We start from the raw sequence: 21611 nt of genomic DNA on the forward strand, positions 1-21611 counted from the left end.
CAGGTGAGCTGGGGGTCCCTGCTGCAGGGTGACAGGTGAGCTGGGGGTCCCTGCTGCAGGGTGACAGGTGAGCTGGGGGTCCCTGTTGTGGGGTGACAGGTGAGCTGGGGGTCCCTGCCGTGGGGTGGCTCTGGAAGCAGAGCGCAGTGGGGATAATTCCGCGTTGGGTTTGGGCACAGAGGGGCCGGGCTGGGGGCTGCCAGAGCAGTGTGAGGACCAGCCTAGGAGCAGGGTGGCGAGTGAAAGCTGTTTTGGGAGGGCGAGGCTTCCTGTCCTGTCAAGTGTAGCCAGTGTAGCCTCTTCTCCTCGCCGTGGATCTTGGCACGGAAAACCCCCAATATTGCTGGGATCCAGCTGAGCCGCTGGCACCGCGGCTACGTGATGCTGGCACAGTCAGCATCCTCCCTGCACGCCGTGGCACGTCACTGGGGGCTGTGGATGTCCCCGACCCCTACCTGTGCCCCCTTCAGCCTGTCAAGGAGGTGCCACCTCCCGTTGTGGACCCCCAGGTCCCCTCGGGGTCCGTGGGGCACCGGCTCCACGCACACACCGTGTTTTCCCGGCACGATTTCCTCCTTTGGCATCAGTGACGGGAGCGGGGGCGGAGATGGGGGAGCCTGGGGGAGACACAAATGTGCGACTGCAGCATCCTCACTCCCATGGCTGCATCCCTCGCGCCTCCTCACGGTTGCCTTAGCAACCTCCTATCGATGGGGTATTTATAGAGGATGGGAAGCCAGAGGGGGGAGATCGGGAATGGGTGGGCGTCTGCTAGGTCAGCCTCCGGCTTCAGGCTTCTCTCAGCTTGTGTAGGGGCAGGAGGGATGCTGCTCCCCTTGGTGTCAGCGTGTGCAATGCTCCAGCTTTTCCTGCTTGCTGGAGCCAGGGGAGGTGGCCAGGAATTTGCATGTGGAAATAAAAATAAGCTTTTGGGGCGTCTGCCCCTCCCACCGGCATTGCTTGTGCTTGGAAGCTTACGTGAACCTCCCTGATTGTGGCACTGGGTGCATTGACACAGATACGTGGAAGACAGTAAAGGAGTGTAAATGAAATTAAACAACATTAAATTTGTTGTCTGATGTGTGACGTGAGAATATCCTTCTTTCTGTGTCTTTGTTCTCCTGTCCATCAGAGGGGGAGAGTGCCTGTAACAATGAGGGTTTGTATGGAAACTGTGGCATGTTCTGTGTGCTGTGATTTCTTTTATCCTGGGGCTTTGGGTCTCTTTGTAAAAACTGATGACAGCAGAAGTGGGTCAGGTGGTCTCTGCTCAGAGCCTGTGGGGGAATTCATGGATCCAGAGGCCTTTCACATCCCCCAGAAGGGCTCAGAGAAGCGGGATTGGGCTGCTGGGCACTGGAGGCAGCAGATCCCTCCCATATACTTCTGGTGCTCTGTTGCTTTCCCTTTTTCTTTCTTCAGCTTTAGACTGAGGTTTGCAATCTGAGCTTCCCAAACTGTTGGGAAGAAGCTGCTTTTTCTCTCTGGACACAGCTCCAGGCTTGCATGCCCTCTTGCCGCTTTACGGTGCAGGAGCCTTGGGAAGCACAGCAAACCTGATGTTGGCAGGGAGAGGTGCTCCATTTACTGGAAGGTGGCTGTTGTGAGGTGTGCTGGTGTGCAGCATCAGCCCTTCTGTGTGCCCGCCTTTTATGTGAAAGGAGAGCTGTGATTCCAGCTCTGCTGACCCTGTGAGCAGCTCTGTGCTGTTCCTGACCTCACTCCAGCAGAACAGATCCAAGTGCTTCTGAAGTAACTGGATATCTAAAGTCCTGGGCCTGAGACCAGCATGTGGTTTATTTCCTGCTGTTTTTAACCATGCTTGCTCCTTCATCTGCAATAAATCCCTGTAGGAGCTGGGTAGTCGTGTCCCCTCTGTCTCTGACAGAGCTGTGGCTTTGCCACAGCAAGTGTCACACGCAGCAATCAGCCCAGGGCAGTCTGATCCATGAGCATGGGAAACAGGCAGAAATCCTCTGCTTCTGCACGGCTTTGTTTAACTTCTCTGGGGTTTTGTTTAGTTCAGTTTTGCTTTTGAAGCACAAAAGGTGCTTGTCCAGCTGGAGAGCTGTTCTGGATGTGCAGGGAGCACTGTCACTCTTGCTGCTGCCCTTAGCTTGGCCCAACAACCAGATTGTGGGTAGGAGTTGCAGGAGTGAGAACTGGCACGTCTGTGAAGTTGCTCTAAAATAAGATGATTGCTTCACCTGTATCCATCCATCTCTTGTGGAAGGAAAGAGCACCAGGCTGCTCCCAGCAGTCTGACATGCAATTCATCTCATTTGCTGGTGAGAAATGGGGTCTATCCTTCATCCAGTTTTTCCCTTCCTAATTCGCTGGTCTGCAAGGGCCCTGCTTCTCCCTGGGACCTGCCCCAGCACTCTGGGAGCTGGGGGTGTCCTGAGCCCCTCCAAGCAGGTGAAAGAGCAGGGAGGCAGCTGGAATCCTTGTCTCTGCAGGGGCACTGCTCAGCTGGGATCTGTTGTGGGTCCACCACTCAGCGCCATGCTTTCTGCACGAATCTGATCCTGGCTGATGGAGGTTTGGGCTTTGAAACTGGGCTGGAAATTTAAGCAGTCAGTGACTCTCCTGTTTTCTTCCCTGCAGGTAGGCAGGAGCCCCCCTTGGCCGAGTGAGGCAGCATGGCAAGTAAGTGCTCCCTAGGCATGACGGAGAGGTGGTGGTGGTGGTGTTGGAGGAGAGAAGGGGGATGTTTCACAGCCACATCTCAAGAAAGGGGGGCCTCTGCATTTTGGGGGGTGTTATCCTTTGGGGTATCCTTTGGGGGGGTATATCCTTTGGGGAGCAGCTGCCATCGGCTGTTGGCCCTGGGTGAGATCTGGGGTCCGGCCTGACTTGTGCTTCTCTCTCCCCTCTGCAAGGTGGGAGTCGAGAGGAGGTGCTGAAGGTCTGATCTCTCCGGGACTACCCGGAGGCTGCAGCATTTCTGTCTCTGTGGTGCAGGATGGGCCTCCCCAGGGCTCTCTGGGCTGCCTGTCTGTGCTGACATCTCTCATCCACAGTGCCCCTCATGCCCATGACTGGCACCCTGCCAGTGCCCACCCTGGGGGCCACACTGCCTTGTGTGGCTGGTGGCACCGTGGCTCTGTGTTCTGTGGAAGCTGCTGAGCTCAGCCCCACCCTGAGCTCGCTGTGACACACCCAGAGCAGTGCTGGGCCAGCACTAAAGATGGGCTGAGACTGGCGAGGCTGCAGAGGGGTGTGTGGTCTGTCCAGAGCCTCCCTCCTCGCTCTCCTGGGCAGCCTGCACGGAGGCTCCGTGCCCTGGTGTGATGGGAGCGTAAGGAGAACGGCAATAATGAAGGGGGAGATGGAGAGATCTGTCTGGGATCTCGGGATTTGCTCGGAGTGTCACCAGAGCCAGCTGTGAAGGTGGAGGCAGGAGCCACGCTGGGGAGGAGGAGGACCCAGGGATGACAGGTATGCCTTCCTTCATCATCTGTGCTGTGCTTGGTGCGGGAGGGAACAGAGAACTTCAGGCAGTGCTTTTAAAAGGCTGCTTTAAATCTTCAGTTAATAAGGAGGGTGCCCAGTTGGGTCCCTGCCTTTCTCCACTGCTGCCTTTTCTCCTTCCCAGAGCTCAGGTGCTGTCTCACCAGCATTTCCTGATGGTGGGAGGTGTCCCCTGTGGTGGCAGTGTACCCTGCCAAGCTGTCCCCTTCATGGTGACCCTGATGTGCAGGAGGGGATGTGGGCAGGTTGTCCACCACACGCTCCCTGCCATCCCTGGCTGTTCCTCTGCAGGCACAGCCACAGTCCTTCCCCAGGGAAGCAGCCCCAGGGTGTCCTCCCCAAGCAGGGCAGCTGAGACATGGGGTGGTGTCCACCAGGGGCCAGCAGCACCCCAGGAAACCCAGCAGGGATGAGGTGAACCCAGCCCTTGCTCCTGCTTCCCCTGCCTAAAGCTCTGATCTTTCCTGAGCACCGGTTCTCCAGCTGGTGTGGGGAGGCTTGGAGAGGCACAGGGGATCAGCACTGAGGCTGCTGGGCATTGGCAGGTCCCCTCAGCCCTGTGGTTTGGGGACAGGACCTGCTTGGCTGTCTGCTCTTTATGTCACTTGGGGATCCAGTAGAGGTGAGAGGCTCATTTCCTGTAGGCCAGTGGTTTTCCAGCTCTGGTCCTGAGCCATGTGGGAGCTCTTTGCACTTTCAAGGGGGGAGAGCAGTGACTCAGTTTCTGCTCTCCTGCCATTTCTATGTCCCTGAGGGAAATTGCATGTGGGGAAAAGCACACACCTCTGTCACAGCATGTTTGCAGTTGGGACAGTGCTTGTGATACCTGGCTGCCTGTGTGTCTGTTTTTATTTCCTACCTTAGTGGCCAGCTCAGCATGGCAAAGCAGGGAAAGGTGACTGCTTTCTGCAGGGATGGAAAACCCTGACAGTGAAATCTGCAGGCAAGCTTGTTGCTCTAAGATGTGCTGAGGAAGTTGAAATCTGAGTCTCAGGCTCAAGTGCCAAGGAGGGGAGAGTTTTTACCACGGCCTGATCAAGGTGGGAGACAAAGGAGGTGAGGCCAGACTTCTCCAGCAAAGTGTGGGACATTTTCAGAATGAATGTTGTCTTTGTAAAAATTCATCTCTGTCTGGAAAGGCTCAAGACAAGGCCAGCCTGCCAGCCTGTTCCCTCTCCAGCCAGGAAAGGCCTCCTCAACTGTGAAAGCCAAGGCAAGCTGATCCCTGCCCTTCTGCAAGATGCCTTCTGTGCCTCTTGAAAATGCTTTTTCGGTTGTTCTTGTAAAAAAAAAAAATTGGTTTGCATAATAAAGTCGATTCTGAGGGAAGATCTGTGACTCACATCATTCATGCTGCTCTTCATTCACACCTCAGTGGTTCAGCCCTCTGCAAACTCTCACAGAAGCAAGGCATTAATAAATCACAAGGGGAAAATGCATCTACACAGCACAAAAGCAGCTCAGTGCTTCCAAGCCCAGGATGGTGTAGCACAGTAGTAGTTGTTTCTTACACCATGATCTTGTCCCTGTTGATATTTCCAAATACTCTCACAAATGCCTTGCTGTATTGTTTCAGCAGCAGGATACATGGTAGGTAAAGCAGAAGGAAACTTGCCTTTCTCCCTGGGAAAAGGCTCCTAAGGAAAGAAGTTGGTGGCTTTTCACTGACTGTTTTGCTTCTGCAGCCAGTGTTTTGTTATCACCTAGCTGGTCAGATGGGAGATTCTGTCCCCCTGCCTCCTTTGATGCTGCTGCTGTGTGAATGGGTTCACCTTGTTGATCCAGTGGAAAACTGAGCCTGAAGGAGGTAAATAAGTTCCTGTGGATCATCCAGCTGAACTGATTCATCTTCCCAAGGGAAGCAGCAGGATTTTGTGGCTTGGTGGGAAGAGCTGGAACCAGCTGAGTGTGTTGAACTGCATTATGGAAACACTCATTCATGAAGTGTGTGTTTGGATCCTGGAAGAATCATGTTTTGTATAAAGTTCCTGCCCTCTGAGCAAACAGTTTCTTTGCTTCCTGTGCTGCTGCAGGTCCTGGCAGGTGCTTGCCTCCTGCACCCCGTGGAGGTGTCCCTCCTGCAGGATATGGGGGAGAGGCTTTGATGTCTCTCTTGCAGGGAGGAAGGTGCTGTTCCTGCTCCATCTGGCTTCAGGACTGCATGTGCTGTGGGAAGACTTGAGGAGTCTCCCAGGCTTTGGGAGCAGAGGAAAACTTGTGAGGCCTCTGCACCAAAAAGTGGGGATGAGAATGTGATGCTGTGTGAGGAGAGGTTGCTCAGGCCCCTGACTCATAACCCCCTGTGCTATTCCTGTGTTTTGGGGATGTTTTCCCTTGTTATCCTGGGCCTGGGAGAAGTCAGTGGTTTCTCTGGTGCCTGAACAGAGTCCTTGATGCCACTTGAGCAGCTGGCAGCAGGGACACCAGCTTCCAGCAGGCTGTTGTGTTGAGCTGTGGGCTGCGAGTCCCTCTGGGTGCTGGCCCCGTGTCCTGGCAGAGCTCTGTGTCCCAGCCCTGTGGGATCTCCCTTGCTCATCAGCAAAGGGGCAGAAAGATGGAATCCATCAGTGGCAGAAGGTTGGAAACAAATATTTTTTGAGCCTTTTGTCTCTTCCTCAGTTGTCCTGTGTGGCTGCAGCTGCCGCTTCTGATGTCTGTAGCACCTCAGCCCTGACAGGAGGGCTCCTGGTGCCACATGGGCAAACCCCAAGAGTCCTGTGCCCCTTTGGCTGTCCTACCTGCTGTCCTACCTGATTGCAGCCCTGGGTTTTTGGTGTTGGGGATGCATGTAGCGTCAGGAAGTTGGGTTGGGAAGCTTGGCTGGGCAGAGGCCGGCTGTGGGGTTGTCCCTGCTCAGCATGTCTCTGCCTTGTGTGTTGCAGTGTTCTTGGGGGCCAGGAATGCCCACTCACTCCTGAAACGCTTTCCCAGAGCCAATGGCTTCCTGGAGGAGATCCGGCAGGGCACCATCGAGCGGGAGTGCATCGAGGAGGTCTGCAGCTACGAGGAGGTCAAGGAGGTGTTTGAGAACAAGGAGAAGACGGTGTGTTTGTCCTGCACTGCTCCCCAGGGCATGTGGGAGGGCTCACACCTCAGCAGGCTGGAGACAGAAGGAAAGCACAAGGGGAACAGCCTCTCCTTGTTCCCTTTGTCCTCTTCTGGCTGCAGGCAGCGCGTTGTGGCCTCACTTCCCAGCATGGCTTTCCCTTCCCAGGCAATGGCCTCACCTTGCTTTACCAGGACACCCTGCCCACAGCTGCAGCTGGTGCTCCCATGGCATGTGTGGCAAATTTGTGCTGTTGTCCATTATTCTCTAGGCTGGGCTTGGTGTGGAAAAATTTTTCCCTGCTTGATATGGGGGCTGTTGAGGGATGTTCTCAGGACCTTTTGTGTTGCCTCAAGTTGAAGGGGTGGGGGACATCCAAAATGCTGCCCTTTTCGTGGGCCTGGGGAGGGCAGAGATTATTGCTGGTGGTGGTTGGGGTCCTTCTCCCACCTGCAGCACGTGATGGTTGTTTCTCTGTTCCCATCACAGATGGAGTTTTGGAAAGGCTACACCAGCTCTGTGTACTCTGTCAAGGACCCCGGGCACAGCACGGAGCGCTCTGACGCTATGTACGTGGTGGTGCCCCTCTTGGGGGTGGCTCTTCTCATAGTCATCGCCCTGTTCATCATCTGGAGGTGCCAGCTGCAAAAGGCCACCCGCCACCGCCCTTCCTATGCCCAGAACCGTTACCTGGCCAGCCGGACGGGCCGCAGCCTCCCCAGGGTCATGGTGTACCGGGAGCGGTCGCAGAGCCAAGGGGAGACCCAGTACCAGCGGGAAGCCAGCAACCGGGGAGCTGGGGATGGCAGAGCTGGAGGCACCCCCCAGCCAGACGGCACCCTCTGCCCACCAGAGCATTCTGTCTCTGTCCTCTCCAGACTGTCCAGTGCCACCCCCCCGCCTTCCTACGAGGAGGTGACGGGCCACCCGGAGAGCAGCAGCAGCGGCGAGGAGACCAGCGTCTCCTACAGTGACCCTCCACCCAAGTACGAAGAGATCGTGGCCACGGCCCCTGCCACGGGCAAATAGCGGGTTTGCCTCCCTCCTGCCTCTTCACACACTCACACTCACCCAGCCACCCTCTCTTCGCCATGCCTGGGACCTCCTTCAGGTGTCTGTCAGGCCCCCATCTCACCTGTACAATCTGGTGCCATCACACAATAGCCTTACCCTCCTAACCAAAAATAGCTGTCCCCAGGTGGGGTGAGGCAGGGCTGTGGGATGGTTCTGGAGCCAGCCAGCCATCTCCTGCCCCTCACTCCCCACTCACGTAAGTGCTGTAGCAGCCAGAGCAGAGCAGCAGCTTGTTCCTGGCTCAATGCAGGGGTCTCCCCACAGTGCATTTGATTTCCTCACTTCCCCCTCAAATGGACATAACATTTCCCATGATTAGAGCAGCCTTGCTGCCTCCCTGGGCTGCTGCTCAGCCTCACCCCATGTCCTCACTGGGCTCTGTTCTACTGCTCAGGGCTCTGGTTAGGTGATGGAGACGCAGGATTGATGTGGCAGACTTTTGTCCACTCCCTCAGTTGGTGGGGCCAGCTCTGTGGGGAGATGGTGGTTCCCCCACGTGGATTTGTTGCCAAGTGGAAGTGGGAAGCCCAGTCCACACTGTGGTGCCCGTAGTGGTATTTGCTGTGTGGAGATCAGGGAGGGACAGAAAGGTGCTCTCTGATCTCCTAGATCTCTTTGGAAAGGGAGAAAGGGCTTGTGGTGGTCTTGTACTTGAGGTAAGTGACTTTGGAGTAGCAGGGCCTTTTCCTGATGCTCTCTGCTTTCCCCCTGTGGGTGCTGAGCAGCTGGAGGTCTGGCTGCTGCAGAGCTGGCCAAGGGGGTTGTCTCTGACCCTGAGCCAAATGTGGTCTCATGGCTTTAAGTGATGGGAATCCAACTCTCTCCTGGAGTGTGGCCTATCCTGTGTCTGCCCCGGAGCTGAGAGCCTGCACACAGGCCAAACTTCCCCTCTCCCTACCCCAAACCTCTCTGCCCTGCCTGGCCCCTCTCTCTGGGGCTCTTTGTCCTCCAGAGCAGGTAAAGTGGGATGCAACACCCCACTGTCCTCCTGACCTCTTGGGTGGGCTGAGTGTTTGGTGTCCAGGGCTGTGGCACAGAAGTCCAGCTGACAGGGGTGGGAGCCACAAGTCCACGCTGTGACAGTCAGGAGCAGGGCCAAGCCCTGCTCGGGTGGTTGTGTTGCCAGGGCAGGGCAGAGCCAGGTGCTTTGCTGTGGGATCAGTGTCCTCTTAACCCTGGGCAGCTGCCTGTAGGGTCCAGGCAACGGGGCTGTCCTTCCCCAATCGTGTCTGATGGATTAATACAAGGGTTGTGCTCCAAGCCCCCAGAAGCAGCCCAGGAACTCCCAGCACTGCCACCACCCGGTGTTCACCCAGCACCAGTCTCTCCACCAGCACAAAAAGGCTATTGTCCATCCATCAGTGGCCTGCATCCCGCCCGGCCCCAGTGATGCTCTCGCAGCTGGTGCCCTCAGCCCAGAGCTGAGGCTTGCCCAGCGTGGCTGCTGCTGGGGCAGGACATGCTGGCACCTTGTCTGTCCCCTCCCCAGCCTTAGCAGATCGGGGTTATGGGGAGACCTGACAGTGAGTGTCAGGGCCAGAGCCTGGAGAACACCAGAGGGAGACACAAGGGTGCTCTGCATCCTCTGTCTTTGATGCTCGGTCATTATCCCTGCAGTTTGTATTCTGTAAAACTTGGTATATTTCTGTGCAAAAAAAAAAAAAAAAAAAAAAAAAAAAAAAAAAAGGTATTTATTAAAAAACCCTCACTGTCTGAGTGGCACAGGGTGGCTTTTTCCCACAAAGGGTGTTGTGGAGGACAGTGACACCAATGACCCCTACCACGGCTGCAGGACCGTCCCCAGTGAGGATGGGAGCGTCTGGGAGTGAACCCCATAGATCCAACTGGAGCCCTGAACTTCACCTGGGCATGTGGAATACTCTGAGAAACCTGAAGGGTGTCCTGTGAGCCCTGAGCTGTCAGCAGGTGAGATGCAGAAAGGTTTTCTGAGGGTCTTTGAGGGGATTGAGGTGCACAGGTTGTCCTGCTGTCCTCCGTGTGCTCCTAAGCCCCTTAGGTAATCCCCTTTAAATAGCAAGACTAGGGCAGCGGGGGATTTATTTTAAGTCCTTTCAAACCCAGATTTTACGGTCAGGTCTTGGGCCCTGTCCCTATTCAGAAGTGTTTAAAAGTGCCGTTAATCCCAAAGGGATCATTTTATCTCTGCGGAGGAACAGAGATTAGCTCCGGCACAGGGCGGCCCCGGGGCTGTGCTGGGCCGGGGGCTGCGGGGAGCGGGGTTTGCCCGCTGAAGTCCCGGGGATGGGGACACGGGGAAGCTCCTGGGTGCGGTTCTGGCCCCGGAGAGAGCAATCAATCCCTGTGCTCAGGCACGCGGCTGAGCAGGGCTGGGACAGGAGGGCTCCCGGGGGAGCGTTAATTACCGGCGGCGGCGTTAAACGAGGGGCGACCGGCTGGACACCGGGGGCAGGGCTGGATACCAGGGGTAGGAATGGACACCGGGGGCAGGAATGGACACCGGGGGTAGGGCTGGACACCGGGGGTAGGAATGGACACCGGTGGCAGGGGTGGACACCGGGGGTAGGTAGGGCTCATTACCGGGGGTAGGGCTCATTACCGGGGGGCCGGGCTCTTTACCGGGGGTAGGGCTCATTACCGGGGGGCCGGGCTCTTTACCGGGGGTAGGGCTCATTACCGAGGGGGCCGGGCTCATTACCGGGGGGCAGGGCTCATTACCGAGGAGGCCGGGCTGTCCCCGCTGGCACCGCCCGGTCCCGGCAGCGGGCGCGGCTGTTTACGGGTCAGACGAGTTGCGTCGGTCTGCGAAGAGAAGTAAGTGTCCGTGCCCATGCCCATGTCCTTGTGCGGCCCGCAGTGTCCCCTTGTCCGCTCGCACGGCCGGGGCTCTGCGGGCGGCGGGACCCGGGACAGGGCCGGACTGTCCCCACCGGGAGGGTGCGGGGCCCCCCTGTGCCCTCCCCGGCCGGGTCCCCTCCCGTGTGTCCCATCGGGCTCACCCCGAGGCGGCCGAGGAAGCCCTTCCCTCCCGCTGCCCCTCTCTCTGCCGGGACAAGGCGCATCCCGGAGGGCAGAGCTGCGAGCGAACCCACATTGCTCCCTCCTGCTCCCCACCCCAACGGGTGTGCTGGACCGGGCTGCTCCCCCGCCTGCCTTGTCCTGGGCTGGAGAGGGACACAGAGAGGGAGGTTGTGGAGTTTCCCTCCCCAGGGCAGGTTTTCCTGGCTTGCAGGATTTAAACCTACTCGGGTTTAGTGAGCCGGAAATTCCCTGTCACTGCAAATCCAAGGAGAAGTGCCAAAGCAAAGGCTGAACCTCTCCAGGCGAGTGGGGGGTGCTTGGCAAGAGCTCGAAAAAGCCCTAAAGAAAGTTAAAGGAGGAAATCCAGCCACTTAAGCATTTTGTTCTTACGAGTTTTGACAGCTGATTTTTCTTTTTTTTTTTTTTCCTTTCTTAATAGCTTAGTCTCAGAGTCTGCTTCTCACCCTCTCCCATCCCTCTGTTCCTTGGGAGCTGCAGTGGTTTCACAGGTGATTAGAAAATGAACAGATCTACCCTCTCCAGATTTTCTGCTATTAATATATGCTAGTTTCTCAGAGCTGGGAATGTAACACAGGTTGTTCTCTCCTCTGGAGCACCAAAAATGTGAAGGAGAAACCTGGTGGTCTCCTGGCTGGGGGTCTGATGCAGGTTTCTCCTTTTTGGGACCATCCCAGGAATTACTGTCCTGTTTCCAAGTAGGGGGGGGTGCCTTCAAAAACCCACTTTCTTTGTGGTTTTGGGAGAAGCAGGAATGTGTCTGTGTGTGTGTGTGTGTTGTGAGACCCGTGGGTTGGGGCTGGGCAGGGTGATGGGGATGGTGTGGATCCCCTCGGGGTCCCCAGCAGTGCCTCCAGGACGAGCCCAATGCAGGGACAGGGATGCAGTGTCTGCAAGGCTGGAAGCTGAGAGTCCCCATTGCTGATGCTGGGCAAATCCCTGTGTGATTGAAAGGTTTTTAATGACAGAGGAGGAGGGAGCAGCATGAGGTGAGCACTGGAAGTGCTGGTTGTGGCAGGTGCAGAGCTGGTTCTGCCACCCTCCTGTACCCAGAGTGTCAAGGCCTGGCAGCTGCAGGGGACAGGTCCCGTGATCCTTCCCCAGGGATTTCTTTCTGCTCCTCTACCCTGGGTGAAATCCTAAAGGGTTTGAGGGGCTCCAAAGTGCCCTGAGGAGCAGCAGTGAGGGGGCTGGTGGGCAGCCCAGGCTGCTGCTGGCCCTTCTTAGGGTGGAGATTTTTTCCTATAAGCAAAGAAGGACTTTTTGGGCACGGTGAGGTCAAAAGCTGCCAGCAAGGAGGGTGCAGGCGTGCTGTATGTGCATGTTTGGAGTGCCTGGGCAGCACTGGGGTAAGGCTGGGGTCTTCCAGCCTCAGCACCTCTTGCTTGTTGGGGTCTTCTCCTCAGCTGCAGCTTTTTGGGAAAGAATAAAGAGTGCATATGCTGGGAGCCAGGAAGATGACTTTTGGGCTTCTCTGCCAAAAGTGTCCATTGATTGCCCTCTGCTTGTGTGGCTTGGTGAAACCCTAGGGACATTGTGGCCCCTGAGCACTTCTGAAAACCCTGGGTCTTGGCAAAAGGGAAACTGAGGCACAGGGCCATTGTGTGTCCTGAGAGCTGCCAAGCCCCAGGCAGTGTCTGTGTCCCATGGCCTGGTCCTGCTGTCAGCTGCTCCCAGGAGCAGTGAGAACTGGGGGCTGTGTCCCTCCTTGCTGCTGGTCCCCACCTGGAGGAAAGCCAAGCTGGGGGCTCTGCTCCAAGCTGAGGAAGGGTTGTGTGGTTTTCCTTCCCCTCTGGCAGGGTGGTTCAGCATCTGGCAGCTCTGCTTGGGGCAAAGTCCATCCTTGGCTGGATGTGGGTCACCCAAGGAGAGCTGGATCATGGGGAAAATGGGGTATGGACCTGGGGATACTGCAGTGGACAGAAAAAAACTGAGCACCAAAGCCTTTTCTGTGGTAGCCCATCACCAAAAAGTGTGTTTTGGTTTTAGAAAACCTCATTTTTCCTCAAAGGTGTGTATGAACACAAAAACTTGATCCCAGCCCTCCAAAAACGGCACTTCTGGATGGAAAATAATTTTTTTCACTAGTTTCTAGGGCACACTGAAGTGTGTGCTGAGCCCTTTCCTTGCTATCAGTTGAGGCAGTGGGTGATCAGCTCATATGTGGCTCCCCAGGACACTTGCAGCTGGGTGCTGTGGGACACCCCCTTGTCCCAGACAGCTCCTGCAGGGTCTCCTTTCTGGGCTGGTTTTGTCACTTTTTGTTTCAGCTGTCTTACAGCATGTTGTGTTGTCCCTGTGCAGGTGCAAGAAGAGCTGCCCCTGCTGTCACCTTTGGAAGTGCCACTCCTGTTGCCACTTGGCAGTTTTCTTTCCCTCTGTGTGAAACCCCATCTGAGGACACCTGCAAAGATGTGGCCGCTTTGGGGACTGGACCTGAACCGCGTCCGCTGTGACCTGCTCTTCACAGAAGCCATCAACCAAAGGATGCAGGTTCCCAACAGGCTGAAGGTGGCAGAGAGCAGCAGCCCTGGGGACAGGAGGACAGTGGCAGAGGATGTCCCTGCATCCTTCCGGATGCACATTCCCGATAGGATTTCTCTGGCAGGTAAAGCCCTGCTTTGGAAGGTTGGTGAGGCACTACAAGGGAGCAGCACCCCCTTATAAACCCCCCTTTCACTTGCTTTGCTGGAGGAGAGGATGGGGGCAGATAATGCAGGCACTTTTCTCCAGGAGTGTAGGGCAGGATGGTGGATGGCTCGGAAAGAGGTGGGCAAAGGTCACCAACAGCAGTCCAGAGGGGCCTTAATTCCAGCAGGTGAGGGGCAGAATGTGGAGGCATCTCCCTCCATGTCTCTTCCAGTTCCCTCTTGGCCTTTGGTAGGGTCCCTGCTTTGGGAAGCAGGACATTTGGCCCTGTCTTTGACAGACACTTCTGAAACCTTGCTGTCCTGAAGGAGTGGCTCTGCCTCTCTGGGCTGTCCAGAATTCCCAGGGATTGTTTGTCCATCTGGCACTAAACACAAGCTTGACTTTCCATGTGGGTGCGTCTCTCTTCTCTCTCCTGAGGCCATTCAGGTTGGCTTAATTCTTCCCTCTCTCTTTTCTGTAGAGATACCAGACACCAGTTTGAGGCCAGTCCTGTTGACCCAGCCAAGGAAGGTCCCCCCTGTTGTGGTGCATGTGTCCCCAGACCCCTCTGGGGACCTCCCTTTCCTGCCCTCAGCCAGCAGAGCCAGCGCCCAGCGACGCAAACGACCGGTACAGTACGGGCAGGGACTGGGGTGGGGAATGGGAGCAATCCCAAGTTTGGGGTTCTCCTGATGGCTGTTAGCACCACAAGCCAGGATTCTTCTTCCAGGAGGCCCTAGGAGGGAGGGGTAGGGGTGCTGGGATCTCTTCCTGACCCAGAACCAGTGCACACCTGTGTGCTGGGAACTCGATCCAGCCACATCTCTTACTGCATTTTGTGAGCAGGGGATAGGCTAAGGTAGGTGCAGTCCCACCACTGGCTGCTGCTGCTTTTTAAGTCCTTTTTCAACCTGTTTTCTTCTTCTTGATGAAGTATGAGGCAGAGTTGGTTCATCACAGCAGTGTAAAGGGTTCTGAGGTCATGGCCGAAAGCACGTCTCACCTTGTGTGAGACTCTTTCAAAGAGAGTTCCCAGGCATGGGCAGGCAAAGACTCCAAAGGCTAGAGCTGCTGTTCTGCCTCCTCAAGTGCTTTAACCTCCCTGAAATTCGAGAGCTGATCCTGGATGTGTTAGGTTCAGGGGTTTTGATCTGGCTGGAGTTCAGATCAGCAGGCTGGGGATGCTCTGTCTGCTCTGAGCATGTCTCCCCACCTGCACCAGCATCAGGTCACCAGGCTGGGGCTCCTGTGGTGCTGCACCCCTGAGTGAGAGCACTCAGGTGCACAGGGCACCAGGCTGGGCTCAGCCCCAGGATAACGTGGTTGTGTTTGGTTCCCACAGGGCCATCACAGCAGCAGGTCACGGAGGGACAAAACCCCAAATGACTGTGCCCATCTGGCCTTGCACAGCCCAGGACAGCACCATGAGGGGTGAGCACGGGCACAGAGTCACCCAGGGTGGGTGGGGAGCAGCATCTTCTCTCACTGGGCTGTTTGGAGGCTCTCTGGTGTTGGTGTCCTGAGAGGGGCGTGGGAGGATCCATCAGAGAAGTGCAGTGCCTGGCAAGTCCTGCTCATCCTTGAGAGGGACATGGCCTTTGGTGACAGAGATGTCTGTGCTGGGCAGCTTTGAAGGCAGCTGTGCTGTTGACCAGGCCCTCTGCTCATGGACTTGGGCTCGAGTCTCTGCAGTGGGGACATTGTCTCTGAGCTGATTCTGCAGCAGGGACTGCTGTCCCACGTGAAGTCCAGAGCTGTGCTGGGTGGCAGGAGAGCAGCATGGCACAGCAGTGGTTGTTTTTGCAGGAATCAGGTGGCTGCCTCTGAGTCTGGGGGCTGCTGGAGAGGGTTCTCCCAGCTGATGCCATCGGGGCCTGGGCGCCAGTGGCGTTGCCCAGAGATGCTTGGAGCTGCTGAAGGGATGAGGGGCAGTGCCTGGTGCCAGGCTGTGCCCTGTTGTGCGAGACCAGGGAGTAACAGGTGTGATTCTGTGTGTACCCAGGCCGCACTCGTGTCCCCTGCCTGCTCCCAGTGCCCCACTCCCCCTCCTCACGGAGGCAGGCAGGATCTACTCCATGCAGAACATCTTCCAGACCATGTACCTCCTGGGCCAGGTGCTCTTCCACCGAGTCCAGGACTCTCTGCGAGACCCAGCACCGTCCAGGTGACTTTGGCTTGTCCTGAGCCAGCTCTCTGTCACTCTGCAAGGACTGGCTTGTGCCTTGCTGAGGCATGAGCCAGGCACGAGCTCTGTAAGCTGTGGGCTGCAGGATGGTCCTGCATGGCTGCCTTGGACTTTCTTTCTCACCTGTCCTGTCTGCCAGCTCTGGGTGCCAGGCCTTGGTGCACCTCACTAACCCAGCCAGGCTTGAGTCTGCTCAGCTTTAACACCAGTCCCCTGGGCACCCTGAGTGACCCCGTGCTGCTGTGGCATTCTGGGGCTTTGCTGCTAAGCAAGGACTAATTTTTCTAGTGCTTTCATAGCTTGTTGGATAGGGGTGTGTGAGGAGAATCAAAATCCAGAGCAAACAGCCTGACCCAGGTGCTGTCCCTGAGAGCCTCTCCTGCAGGCTCCCAGCAGCTTTGACTGTGTTTTGGTCACTCTTAATTAGCTTTTCCATGAACTCATCCCACAGCCAGTGTCCCTGGCCAGGTTGTGGTGTCCCTTTGTGCTCCCTGGGGCAGGTGTGCAGTGGCCTCAGTCCCTCCAGATGTGCTGCAGGAACCACTTCCACCACCCTTCTCTGTGCCACTGCAGTAAATCCTCTTCGTTCAAAGACATCCTTGCAGCCTTAAGGTGTCCCCACTGCTCTAAGGCTGCTGAGCACCTGGAGCAACAAGTAAATACTGCCCATTCTCCTTGAGCAAAGCCTCCAGGCAGAAAGGGAGGAGAACCAGCATCCATCATCCACCATCCATCACATCCTGCCTTCCCTCCCCAGCTGGCTTCTGATTGCTGATGATCCAAAGTGATGTCTCTGATGTCTCTGCTCTTAAAAACTGTAGGCTGAGGCTGTCTTCAAACATCATTTTGATTTCTTAATGACCAAGAGATCTGGTTAGTGGCTATAAAAGACTTTCTCCCTCCTCCCTCCAGCAGTGGAGGGCATTCAGGCTGTGGTAGCCTGCAGAGCTGCTGTAATGCAGTGGGGTGACTCTGGGGCTTCTCCCCAGGTATTGATCTCCCTTTGAAACCAGCCACCCTCAAACACCTCTTCCTAGTTCTTCACATCCCTTCAGGTTCAGACATCCCTTCAATATGACAGCTTTGTACCCCTGTGCAACAATGAAATAAACAAAAAGACTGTGCTGACTTGTTTGTCCTGAAATTTTAGTCAAGTCTGGTCTCAGACAGAGACTGGGATATCTGGCTCACAGTGACCTCTTGAAGGGTATGAGTCACCAAAAGGCAATTTCTAGTCTCTACTTTAAAGGGTGTTCACCTGTATCAACTGGGATTTTGAGTCAAAAGCTGCAGGATGTGTCCTTTTTTCATGGTTCTCTACTGGGGAAAATTGCATTTTCTTTCTGTTGTGACTGTCATTTTACACTGCAGCTACATTTTGTGGAGGTATTATCTCACAAATGGAGTTTCAGGTGGGGATTCAGTAAATCTCCACATGCTCTTCTGGCTTGTCTTCAGTGAGATCAGCATCATGATGCAAACAGGGATAAACACCCTCTCCTCCCCAGGGCCTCCAAGGAGTGGGGTTAGGTGCTTGTTAACCCTTACGGGATCAGTGAGTGCCTGTGTGAGTTATTAGAATGCACAGGGGAGTTTTGGTTGTAGAATAGCTGATTTTGGGCTAGCTTATGATGGCAGGAATTTATCTTTTTCTCACTGTGTATGTACTTTATTTTGTGACTCAGTGGTGTGGCCCCTGCAGTGAGGCTGTGCCTCCAGGGAGCTCAGTGGTCTGTGCTGCCTCTGCCAGTGCAGCAGCTCATTCCAGTGGGGACCCCCGTGTTTCCAGGGAGGGAACAAAGTGGTGAACGTCTGGGTTGCTTGTTTATGTTTCAAATTGCAGGTAAAATTGCTACAAGAGCAAAAAGTGGTATCTCCCTCCAGCTGATGGCAGCTTCCTCACCTGCTGATGTTAATGGGATCACCCCTCCATTTCAGCACTGGTCCTGTGGTACCTATTTACCTGACTGGCTCTAAAGATGTTTTATCCAGCCCTCAGTGATTTCCTGTGACTACAGAGAATGGAGGCTTAGTAGATATGTTTTCTCTCTGTTGCACCTCTAAAGAAATACAAGCATGTGTTTTTTGTTGCCTGTCTTGGCACGTGCTGTCTGTTTGTCCTGATCACTTTGGGTGCATGCTGGAGGGGTACCAATGTGCATGCTGGGGGTTAAGAAGAGGTGAGTGGATGCTCATCTGTGGGTGCTGTGCTGGTGCTCTTTGCTTTCTCCTGGTGCAGCACAGCCTGGGGAGGCACTCCCTGCGTGGCTCAGCACCCCACGAGCAGTGCTTGTCCACCTGCATCTCTGCTTCCCTTTCCCAGCTCCCAGGAGCCCGTCCCCGCTGCAGAGAGCGCCTTGGAGGAGGCCGGGGTGACAGAGGTGGCAGTGATGAGAAGGCAGGTGAGATGGGGATGAAGGGCTGTGAATCTTTCCTGGGAGAGCCACAGGGGGTGGGTGAGGAGGCTCCAGGGGCAGTGGCTCAGTCCTGGTGGGCTGGTGCTGTCAGACTGGTCCTGCCTTAAGGAGAGGCAAGAGAGGACTTACATGTGTGCTGATCCATCGAGCCCCTACCCCGAGGGGCTGAAGGGCTGCAGGACACAGCCAGACCCCTCTGGTGGCTGTGAGAGGGGCTCAGATGCTCTCTGAGGGGAAGAATCCTTTTGGGAAGCAGGCCTGAGGTGCTGCTGCCGCTCCTCCCACACAAAGGTGGGAAAAGCTGCTGCTTTAGTAAAGGAGGGCCTGAAGGAGGCAGCAGCTCCCACCTTTTCCATCCCTGTCCCACACTTCTGGGGTGCTGACAGTGCCCCACTGCTTCCCTTGCAGCTGGCGAGGATCTCGGGGCGGCTGCGCGTGCTGGAGGAGCAGTGCCATGCCTGGAGACAGAAGGAGGCCCTGGTGTACTCCGTGATGATCTCTGCCTGCCTCATCAACACGTGGCTCTGGCTTAGGAGATGATGGCCCGTGCCCAGCCTCCCCTGCTCGCCCTGGCACGGTGGGTGAGGGCAGGGAGAGGAGCATTTCTCGTGTACTTGCCAGCAGTGGAGCTCTTTTTTTCTTGCCTGGGACTCCTTTTTGCACTGTGGGCCCTCAGGAATCTGTGTCCTTCAGGCCATGATGACAGCGAAGGTGTGAGAAGCTGCTGCAAAGAGCTGAGTGGTGGCTGACACAGGAGGTGTCTGTTGTGTGCAGCTGCCCTCAGGCTGCCAGAGGAGATGCAAACCCGAGGTGTTGGGTGTTTGTGGACGTGGGGTCCTGTTACAGCCATAGCCTGTGGTGGGCCTGGTCCCCTGGCCACATTGGAGATCTCAACTCTGACCCCTTAGAAGTTCTCAGCTGACTGCTGTGGTCTATTCCTCATCTTCTGTAGAGTGACTGAGTGTTTCTAAACTTCCTCTGGGTTTTCTTTTCTTCCTTGTGCAGCTGCTGTTTGGTGGAGGTGACACTGCCAGGTCTCCTGTGCCACAGCCCCTCTTCCAGGAGTGGAGCTGGAGGGGGCAGGAGCTCCCATCCCTGCAGCCACAGCAGCTTTGCAGATGCTCAGATCCAAAGTGGCTGTAAGAGCCTTGCTGACATCTGGGCTTATCCAGGGGCTTGGTTCTTTCCCAGAGAGATTTACGTGGGAAACCTCCCCATGGTGGCTCTCTGGATTATAAAACCCCATATCAACAGGGATAGCACCAAATGGGGAGGGAAAATACGTATTTGTTAGGCTTCTCATGGCAGAGGGGTGTGGAGGAGTCTTCCCAGGTCTTGCTGCCAAGCTGAAACTTCAGTGGTGGTGCAAGAACATGGGTGAGGGAAATTCCTGACCCAGATGCTCTTTAGCTGTAAACAAGCTCAGTTTAACAGCTCTTCTGTTTGTTTCTTTCTCTAGAGTTTAGTAAGACTTGATTCTGAGGTGACTTTGAGATGTTTCTGGTGGTTCATCCAGCACATCTGCTGGAGTTGTGCATGCAGGCCCTGGGGGCAGGTTTTGGCAAGGCTTAACAGGACCTCTCTGTGTCACCTATACCTAATTATAGCTGGATCTACATGTCATCCAGATGTCCCAGTAGCTTATTTACAGACATCAGTGCTCAGGTGTTTTCTGCTTGACACCGCATCAAGCGTCCGTGACTGTAAATCTGGCAGCTGGACAGTGATTAATAAATAACTGTCCCAAAGTAATTGCAGGTCTGAACCTGTGGCTGATTGCTGAGCTGAGGAGAGCGCTGGGATTTATTGCAGATGAGAACCAGGGTGGTGGGGTGGGCTTGGTGTGCTGTGCTGTGCCAGAGGGGATGTGCAGGACGGGTGGCTCCTGTGGTTTCTGGCTCAGGGATGGGGTCAGGGTCTCCAGAGGACCTTACTCAACTGTTCTGTATAAGGGGGTGGGAGTCATGCCAGGAAATGAGGTAAATTGTCTGCTTTCTCTCCTTGGAGAGGTGTTAACGTGTTTTGGAGGAAGCTTGTGTTTGGGGTTTATTTTAAGCTGTATTTTAGGGTGAGAAGGGATGACTTTGGGAGGGCACACCACCTTCAAAGTGTGGCTTGAAGGTGTTTGGAGGAGAGGTGGTCAAACTGGATGTGTTCTCATGGGCAGAGAGTTCCTGGCAGGTTCTGGAAGATATGACTTGTATGTAAGGTGTAAATTCCGGTGTAAATCTGGGAACACCGAGCACAAAATGCATATTTTAATAAACTCTGTGTGTTCTGGACATGTTTCTTTTCTGTGGAAGTTTCTTTCTGTGGAGTCTGATCCTGATGTTGCAGTAAGTGGGAACAGGTAAGGTTTGGCAGCAGGACTGTGACCTGTGGGTGTCTGAGCCCCAACTGCTCTGGCTGAGGGGGAATCTTGAGTAAAAAAGCTTCTGGTTAATATTGTCCCTGTTGGAGTGTGATATTTGTATTTCCTTTTTTCTCTTCCTTGCCTCCTCCTCCTCCTGGCTGCTTTGTCCCAAGGCAGCACACGTGGCAGGGCTGGGTGTCCCCAGGGGCCACTTCCACAATGAGGTGCACAGCAAATAAAGTGTTTTGTGCACTGTGGTGCTCAAGGGAGCAGCTCCTGGAGCTCCTGTGTTCCTTTTGGAGGCAGCTGCAGGCAGGGGACAAAAAGAGAGCTGGAAGGGGGACGTGCTGCTGCCAGTGCTGCTGGTGAGCTGTCACCTGCAGTCTGTGATGTGGGGACAAGAGCAGGGTGACAGCCTGTGCTGCTGGGTGCTCACCCAGGAGCCACAGCCCCAGCCAAGGTGGAGAAATTCTGTTCCTTCCTTTGGACTCCCTGCTGCCTGGGTGCTCGGTGAGATCACGGGTGGAATTTAAGGCTTTGAAGGGGGGAGTAGAAGGTAAACCTTTGATAGCAAAGATAAAAGAGACTCCAGTGCTGGTGCTTTTCACATCAGCCCTGCACAAGGTGCAGGACTCCATGTCAGGGATGGATCCAGCCTCAGCCACTGCACATGGTTACATCCTGGAGGGGGAGGATAAAAACTGACCTCTTCCTTATTGCCTTGGGGATGCAGTTTTTTTTTGCTAACTGGGTATTAGAATGACTTCTTGAGCAAAATAAGAGGGCAGAAATTGGTGAAAAGTGCATTTCATGATCACCTTCAAGCTCTGCAGCTCTCTTTGATGGGACTCCAGAGCAGCACTTTTGGTCCCCTGCTCTGCCAGCAGGAGAAGAGGTAAGTGGACGTGAGTGTGTTAAAATGTGTTTACTTTTTCCAGTTTTCCATCCTAGCAGTAGCTGTGGCACAGCCTCTGAAGCAGGGAAACAATCACCATCTTTGCTTTTCCCCGGGGCAGGGGGCTGGGAGGGGAACCCAGGAGCATCCCCTGGTGTGGCAGGAGCTGAGCCCGTCTGGGGTGCCTGTCCCTGGGTGCACAGCGACCCTTCAGCGAGGAGATTTGGGGGTCACCGGGCACAGAGCTGCTCGGGAGGGCTGTGATCTCCAGCTGGCCGCTGTCCTGCAGTTGTCTGGGCTCACCTTTCCCTCCTCCCCTTTGATCCCCAGACACAAGGCTGGCTGCTGGCAGCTCCTGTGGAGTGCGCCTTGCTGCTCAGGGCAGCGGGGATGCTCCGGGGCTGGGCGGTGACAGCCACCCCGGTGTGTGTGTGTGTGCTGTCCCCTGCTGCCCAGCCACCTCCGCTTGCTCTGCCCTGCCCCGCAGCGCTCCGGGGACAGCCCGGCAGGCTCCTGGG

The 21611-nt window shown here is 55.5% G+C and overlaps 2 protein-coding genes across 10 annotated transcripts in view; both read left to right on the plus strand.

Annotated features, from left to right (window-relative positions):
* PRRG3 (proline rich and Gla domain 3) overlaps positions 1-9300 on the plus strand; it is a 10088-nt gene extending 788 nt beyond the window's left edge. Inside the window, exons 2-4 of one of the 6 annotated variants that reach the window (XR_001521356.1) lie at positions 2608-2649; positions 2883-3441; positions 4339-4803. Coding sequence is in view for 3 of the 6 variants with exons in the window: in XM_015626164.1 (XP_015481650.1) it covers positions 2643-2649; positions 6357-6517; positions 7010-7549 (708 nt within the window). In the remaining 3 variants the exon portion in view is untranslated. Of the gene's footprint in view, positions 1-3; positions 3442-4338; positions 4804-6356; positions 6518-7009 lie in introns of those variants that run through there. The other 5 variants (XR_001521355.3, XM_015626164.1, XM_015626163.3 and 2 more) reach the window with 5 other exon arrangements.
* Positions 9301-9327: 27 nt separating this feature from the next.
* FATE1 (fetal and adult testis expressed 1) lies at positions 9328-20127 on the plus strand. 4 transcript variants are annotated; one of them, XM_015626160.3, is made up of 7 exons: positions 9328-9520; positions 12917-13220; positions 13725-13873; positions 14586-14674; positions 15246-15407; positions 17752-17830; positions 18254-20127. In XM_015626160.3, exons 2-7 carry the CDS (start codon positions 13025-13027, stop codon positions 18383-18385), a joined length of 807 nt encoding a protein of 268 aa, XP_015481646.1. In that variant the 5' UTR covers positions 9328-9520; positions 12917-13024; the 3' UTR covers positions 18386-20127. The 4 variants fall into 4 exon arrangements, with proteins under 4 accessions (XP_015481646.1, XP_015481644.1, XP_015481648.1 ...); XM_015626158.2 differs by lacking the exon at positions 9328-9520 and adding an exon at positions 10306-10387; XM_033514180.1 differs by lacking the exon at positions 9328-9520 and adding an exon at positions 11040-11103.
* Positions 20128-21611: the final 1484 nt, after the last annotated feature.

This window comes from Parus major, chromosome 4A, assembly GCF_001522545.3.
Source record: "Parus major isolate Abel chromosome 4A, Parus_major1.1, whole genome shotgun sequence".
NCBI lineage: Eukaryota > Metazoa > Chordata > Aves > Passeriformes > Paridae > Parus > Parus major.